General features: G+C 37.2%; 1 protein-coding gene across 2 annotated transcripts in view; it reads right to left on the bottom strand.

The window, feature by feature from the left end:
• Positions 1-475: 475 nt before the first annotated feature.
• LOC140141234 (transcription termination factor 2-like) overlaps positions 476-7,859 on the bottom strand; it is a 77,698-nt gene continuing 70,314 nt past the window's right edge. For both annotated transcript variants that reach the window (XM_072163038.1, XM_072163039.1), the window contains one exon: positions 476-4,280. In XM_072163038.1, coding sequence (XP_072019139.1) covers positions 4,133-4,280 — 148 coding nt within the window. In that variant the 3' untranslated portion in view covers positions 476-4,132. The remainder of the gene's footprint in view (positions 4,281-7,859) is intronic.

Genomic DNA, 7,859 nt, shown 5'->3' with positions numbered 1-7,859 from the left:
AATTCTGAACAATTTTATCTGATGATCGACGTTGGGGCGTGAAACTCCCAAGTAATGAAATCATGCTGTAATTACATTATTACGTGTTTTTTATATTTTATTACATGCTCTACTATTAAATAGTATCAAGCACTATTTCAGCTGTTTTGATTGACTATAATATTATTTCAAATATATACTGGCATACTATCTACTTTGTCAGCCATCTCTTTCAGTCCACTGGTTTCATAAGTTTACAATAAATCTTCAATGTTAGAAACTCATTACCCAATAAGTCTTGGCATATCAACATTGCATGCTGTGCAGACATTGATTGCATTAATGAGTTCCTACTACTTTTAGTAGCCCAAATTCACAAAGACATCATAATACTGATTACAGAGTGTCCGTCCGCTCGCCACGTCCGTCCGGCGTTATCGCTGCGGTGCGATATCGCGTGCGGCGTGAAAGCGACATCACGTGCTTTCATGCGGTGTGCTATCGCGGATTATCAACGGGGGTGTGTGCAGAGTACCGCATCGCGCGCTGGAAAGCATTACAGTGTAACTAACAGGTGCATCTCATCGGACCAATAGGCCTATTTTAAAGAAATATGATTAACATAAAAATCATCAGTTATGGTAAGGCCTATATAATCCGTTTGCGTTCACATTTCTCCCGATTGAATTGACGGCCTACATCCAGACACTACTAGAATTTCGGGGTATTTTTGGGTCCTCCGATGTGGTAGCAGGACAGGGCTTGGAAGAGTCGAACGATGGGTTTTCAGATTATGGGTTCGAAGTAAGCGTCACAGCTACAAAACAGAGTTGATAGTTGTGTCTTAATCATTGAGAGACGTATATTGTAGTAGTTTGAAAGGTCAGGACAAGTATTATGGGTAACGAGTGTTGGGTAATTAGAGATAGGCCTATCACGAGAACCGCCCACCCGAGAACCGCGAAATCTAGTAGTATATATATATAGTATTATAATAAACACATAGTAAATACCCATTGTAAGTATCCTATGTATTAGCCATACATCATCCAATTAAGTTACCATATTGCATTTAATTGGAATTAACGCATAAATGGTTTTCCAAATTCCAGGTTTTGTAAAAAACGCGGAAAAACATAATTTTAGATTTGAGAGCTTACCACTAGCGATGTCACACAGTGCAAGTATATCGGCGCTGCTATTCTGCAACACATAACAATTTGCTCCCAGAGAATTGCTCTAATTCCATTAATACTTGAAATATTTTACTGTAATTTCATGCTAGTGTAGGTAAAAGTAATAGTACAGAGGCCACTTTGGGGCTACATAGGGTCCCGTGCAACATTTTTGGACAAAGGTGCCAGCCGGGTTAGAATTAATCGTCAGAGTCTCCTCTATCTGTTTAACCCGGCTGCCAATTCTGAAAAAGTGACGTGAACTGAGATATTTTGGTCAAAAAATATGTTTTTTGTGACTTTTTTCCAATTTTTACCCAAAAATGTCAAATCTAAAAGTAGCCATAACTTCGTAAGAAAATTGACTGCAACCTTAATTTTTGCTCTGAGTAATAGAGGGCATAAGAATATTTTATATCTGTGAACAAAAATATTCCATCATACCATATTGAGGCAAAATTTGGGTTAAAACATGCTTTTTTCATGATTTTTATCATTTTTTACCAAAAATGCCCACTTTTACGCTTTTTTTTTGGAGTCAAAATTTATTTGACAAGAAATGTATATCAATATATTGAGCTGGATCTTTGAATTAAAAAAGTTTGCAGTTTGCTGTGACCTATAGTTTTTGACTTATGCCTTCCAGAAAACCATAAGCCATTTCAGCGTGAAATACAATACTATTTGGATTTTATACATGTAAATTAGGGTGCATCAAATGCCACTCATGTCATGCAGATTTTTTCTACCTAGTCTTTAAATGTTCCATTGGGCTAGAAAACACCCTGTGTAAAATTTGAAAAAAAAACGTTGACGTTGAAGTTGCGAGGTATTGAAATTGCCTTTTTACATACGGCAGCTATTTAGAGACACCTTTGTTACCACAGGATAAAATAGCTGCCACTGAAATTGAGATAGGCTACTCATATCCACAACACCTCAATTCCAACTTGCTATGGCTTTAATGATTTTGCTTGAGCAGTCATTAGCGTCAACAAGGTAAGAAGTATCCCAGAAATTATATCTTTACTTCCACTCAAAGTTACATGAACATTGTCTTCGAGAATTTGATGAATATGTTCACCAAAATGTGAAAGATTTTCAACATTATTGGCACTGGTATTACGTACTGTATTCTCTTTTATTAAAGCCACCCCCTCTAATATAAAAGTCCCTACCATTTTCTTCAACCAAACTGTTCCATAAATGTTGCAAATGCCATACAGTACCCGTATTTTCGAACATGCGATCGCTGATTTCACAATATCTATGTGTGTGTCCATTGTTATCAACCGTGTTTACAGTATTTTGTAGAAATTCTTTATTTTTTTTTTTTTGTAAATCACTGAATTTTTAAATCAACTTTTTTCATTTTTTACCATTTTTGATAAATGTAAGTTAATTTCTTGCTTAAATTGACTGTTTTATTTCATTCTTAATGCTTCTACAACTTTTGGATACAATTAAAATACCTCATGATATGTCACTTATCTATTGCTAAAAATTTCTTCAAGGTGCAGAATTCAACAGGTTTGTTCCCCATGATTTTACCAAATTTTTTCTTTGAAATTTTCACATGTAAAAACATGTTTTGATTTTTTGTAAATACCTGCTAGGATTGTGCATATGAATAGCATTCCACTGGTACTCTTTTGACTTTATCATGGGGTATAGCAGTTCTTGGGGAAAAAAAATCAATACAAAATCGATTTAAATTTTAAAAAATCAGATTTTTTTTATTTTTTTTATTATTTTTTTTTTAAATAAAAAAAAATCAACAACCCTGATACACACTGGTATACTTTCTGTTTTGTCAGCCTATTTATACAACTCTTTCAATCCACTGGTTTCAAAGTGTTTGATGATGGAATTTGGATTGCCAATATTTTGTATCTAAGGAAAACGAACCATGTCCAAGATATTTATATACTCTGTAGAATTGCTTATTATATTATGTTAATATAATAAGATATACCCAACTACTCAAAATTATTAGGTGTTGCATCCGGGGATACATAAATATAAGCACTGCATTTTGACTGCTCATGCGAAATCTGCAAAGCCATAGTAATTTGGAATTGAAATGCAGGCAAGCTAGGGTTTGAATATCAGCTTTTCAGGATATGGGGCTAAAAAGCTAAAAAAGTATCCCAAGTTGGCAAACCATTGATGTGATGTGTTGTGAGTGTCAAAAGAAGTCCATTAAATGGTTACTTGGTTGGAATGATGTACGGCTAATACATAGGGTACTTACTATGGATACTTCTTATGTATTTCAAGAGGTAGGCTCAGGCGATTGTTAAAAACAATCGATTTTGATTAATTTTTTTATTTTTTTAATTGATTATTTTCGATGTATTGAACATCGCGTGACTGTAATAGGTTGAGCATCATTTGTTGCATAGAATCCCACTATTAAACATTGCTGTGCATTTTAAATGGAGAAAGATGTGTTTACAGTTGTTTCACTTGTTATTCTGGTTTTAGTTTCAGCTAATAATCACCTATAAAGATGGAACTATTTTATAAACCACCTATCAGTTGCTTTGATAATCTATTTGCTTAGAAAAACAGTCGATTATTTTTGATAAAATCTAAATGTCGATATTTTGATTACGATGTTTTTAAATAATCGAGTACCGGATTAAAAAAAATAATCGATTATTTTGGATTAATATATAAATATCGCCCAAGCTCAGATACAAACACCCATATATTAATTTTACCCAATTTGAGATATAGGCAAATATAACTCGTCAAATATAAACAAAATAAGAAATTATGTGTTGTTTTTTATCATAGTTTCAAAAATATACATTGGTATTTTAAAAGTAGGGTGTCAATTAAAAGCAAGCATGATAAGGCAGATGTTGGTGATCTTAACTCAAAAAGTTTGAAAATGTCGTTTATCGGCTTTTGTATCCGAGCTCTTCATGTATCATGTCTTTGTGAATTTGGTCTAAAAAATGTAGTAGAAACTAATGCAATGTCTTCACAGCATGGGCTGGTTCAAAGATGCCAAGATTTAATGAGCTCACAGTTTTAGTTTTTTTAGTTTTTTGTAAACCAAAGAGGAATCCTAAATCATCGAGACTCAAGTTCAAGTTCAAGTTCTTCTTCTTGGAACTGCAAAAAAAGAAAACAAATACATTGTCGATTAGCCATATTAAATAGTGTCTCAACAAAATAAATGGCATGCTGGGGAAAGCAAAATTGTTTCTGAGATTTCCCAATACCCCTTGAATTCAAAAAAAGATTGGATAAGCACATGTGAAAAACAATAAGGGAAGTATAAGATCCAACCTAATGCTAATCGAAGTACAGAAATTATATTTCATTTCATGAAGTAATCTACACTTTCTCCCACCCTTTCTGTATAGATGGTCAATACAGACACTTCAGAGGCGACTACAAATTTGCTGACATGACATTATTCGATATTGAGGAAATTTGTATTTTTGCTGTTGTGTTTTAAAGGAGGATTTCGTGATCCTAGCATCCTCTTTTTATGACATTTTTCAGTAAATATCCACGAAAAAAGCTTATTTCCAAAATTTCAGATGATTCTGATTTTGCGTTTGCGAGTTATGCATGATTATGTGTATTACACTGCTCCATAGACAATGCACCAGAACGAAATTCAAATTTGGCGATATTTTTGCTAAACGAATTAATCTGCAAGAAATATTTGGTCATAAACATTATGTAGCCAGAGGTATCCAGTGGTGTAAAAATCTCAACTTTTTTTTGGAAAAGTGGGGGGGATGAGGCTGTGGATCACAAAATGCCCCTTTAAGCGAAAGTGAATCACATTCACATGTTGTGCCGGCTGGCCATATGAATTTGCATTGATTGTTGATTGACCCGGAAGTACAATGTAGTAATAATATGGGTGTGGTTAATGCTAACTCATTTTATGGGATGTTCCCTGGATGACACAGCCAATTCGTCGACTCATCCGTAAAAAGAAAAGGGTATACAATGCAACAGCCAAACCTGGGAAAAGTTTACAAAAGACAGTGCAGATAGAACTAAGACGTTCAAAAAATGATCAAGAAAACTCAAAACCATCTGTCAACAAAAAATTCTGGGGCCATGTAAAAAGCCTTAAACATGATGGCACAGGTATTGCTACACTTCGGGTTGATGGCAAAGAAATGGTAAGTGGGAAAGATAAGGCAAATGCTCTTAGTAGTCAGTACTGTGGGGTAGTTCATTGGTAGATCACCAGTGCCGTCATCTTCGGAGTCTAATTTCACCCTTCTTATGATGAGCACTCTTGGTGTAGTTCTCTCTTGGAAGATGACAAAATTGGAAAAATCACCCTGTTGCAGTCTAACTAACAAACCAACAAAATCAGCTTGTACTATGAATAACAGGGCTTAAGTGCCACACCGTTGCAACGGTCCACCCAGGGTGATGTAAGGCAGCAGGCAGGACTAGTGTATAGCTATGAAAAGTGTCATTGAGGAATAGTCGTTGGTAAAACATCAACATTTTCACCATCGAAGCCTATTTTCACAGTATAGTGTGCACTGGGGTCTCTGGACTTAGGACCAGACTTTGGCGGGTTAACCGCATAGCCATATGACGTAACTGGCTCTCAGAGCTGTTTTGGAGGCAGTGTCTAGGATTGGTTTTCTTTTCCCCTTTGGGACTCCTAAGGCAACTAAACACTTGGTTAGTGATGTGTTATAGAAGCCTCTGCTTCCCACTTCTACTGGGAGGTAAAACACAGTCCATCCTCTGTTTTCACATTCGGCTACCAGGTCTTCATATTTACACTTTTTCCTGGCGTACGCATTGGCTAGGTTCTTCTCCGATGGTACTGCCAATTCTATGATGATTGCATGTTTGGTGGTGGCTGAATAGATCGTAATATCAGGCCGCTTGACAGTTTCTGCTATTTCTGGAGGGAACACTATTGGCTTGTGCTCCTCATCCATCAGGAAGGTCCAGTCTCTATCCTTCTTCAGGAAGTTTTTTACTTCTGTCTTTGGAGTATGTAGAGCTGGGTTCCTGTATGTTGTGCCATCGGCTGTATGGAAAGCAATGGTAGGGATGAAGTCTGGAGTATACTCTGTTGTTTTGCTGTTGTTAGCCTCATTAATATATGGTGCCAGACCTGATGCTATTTGGTCAAGGTGCCAGTTGTACCTTCCATTCTCAAGCGAGTAGCTGCAACAATTCAGGATGTGGAGCAGAGTACAGTTACGTGCAGAGTTGGCACAGTCCAAGATTAGTTTTCCCCACAGTTTCAGATTAGCAGGTGAAGGAAGTTGGTCATGGATGGCTTTGATATGGAAAGACAGGAGCTCTGGTGTCCAGACATATCTAGGAGCTTCTTCCATGAGGTGTCAGTCTGCATGGCAGAGTCCCATCTCAACCCCTGTCCTTGTTTAGCACATCCGCAGAGGTAAACCAGCATATCTTTTTCATTCACTTCTTTCACCAGATTAGTGATTCATTTTCTGTGCTCTTTCTGGCTCATGTCCTTAATAAGCTTTTGGGTTTTCTTGAAACCCAGTCCTGCCCAGTCAGTTTGACCGCGGCTCATCTCATTTAAGATGAGATGGCGCTCTCTCTGTTCGAACTCCATTCCACCTCTTCTTGGTTTTCTTATTTTCCAAACAATCTCTATATAGTATTTGGGTCTTTCCATCTCTGGAGTATTTGTTCAGATGGTATTTGATGACCTGCATGCATTTGACAGTGGTGGTGAGTTTTTTCAACTGTAGGCCATGTTTTCCTTTACTTCTGTACAATGCACTATTGGTGGTGCACCTGCTAATGCCGGCCCATCTCTTCAAGTACTTGGTACAGGTTGCCTCCAGGTTCTCGATGTAGGTTTTTGGGAGATTGTATATAGTGAACTCCACTGTCATTTTGGGGATAATCATATGATTGTATATCCACATTTTCATGATTCCATTCAGTTGACTTTTATTTACCACAGAAAATCTATCAATTATACCAACTGTAGTAGGTGACCCTATACCTACCATAGATATGCACCTGTCAATGGCAACCCCGGCCCCTGGGTACCCGGGGATAGTCCGGGACTTGATATCATGTGACCCGGGATTTTACTCAAAAATTTGACTCAAAACCAGCCTGGACTGGTATTCGGCCAAAACCCCAGGAATTTGGGTGGGGACTTTACCCGGGTGAGAGCCGGGATTGAGTCGTAACTTACCCGGGGGTTTCCAACCAGTAAAATCGCCTGTGAACATTGCCGTAGTTTGAGGATGCCTGCATTTAAGTTGGATGGGGTATGGGCCTTTACAGAATAGCCTCATAATTGAAGTTGCTCTTTGGATTGACATCAAAAATCTTATATAAGCCTATAATAGTATGTATGTGCTTAAAATGTTTAGACCTACATGCGAAGATCGAACATTCTCCACTCCCGTATCCTGAATAGATGTAATGCAGTTGATTTGTTTTTCACATCTTACCTATGTTCAGCCTATACATGTAGGACCATTCATGTCTCGTAAAAATATTTAAAACAACAAAGAAGCATGCATAATAGTAGTGGTGGTACAGCAAAATTAGAGGGACACCCTCTTGTCCCGTCCCCTTGCCACTGTAAAGCATGAAAGATGCATGATAAAAGTGGGGTGTTGGATGCGTGCTGTTAGATCATTAGGCCTATAAAATAAACGTTGTCATTGTGTCAGACAAGAGTCTTTGAACATGGCA

The sequence above is a fragment of the Amphiura filiformis genome, chromosome 19 (genome assembly GCF_039555335.1).
Source record: "Amphiura filiformis chromosome 19, Afil_fr2py, whole genome shotgun sequence".
Classification (NCBI taxonomy): domain Eukaryota; kingdom Metazoa; phylum Echinodermata; class Ophiuroidea; order Amphilepidida; family Amphiuridae; genus Amphiura; species Amphiura filiformis.
The sequence above is the reverse complement of the archived record's forward strand: the minus strand, read 5'-3'. Positions and strand labels throughout refer to the sequence as shown.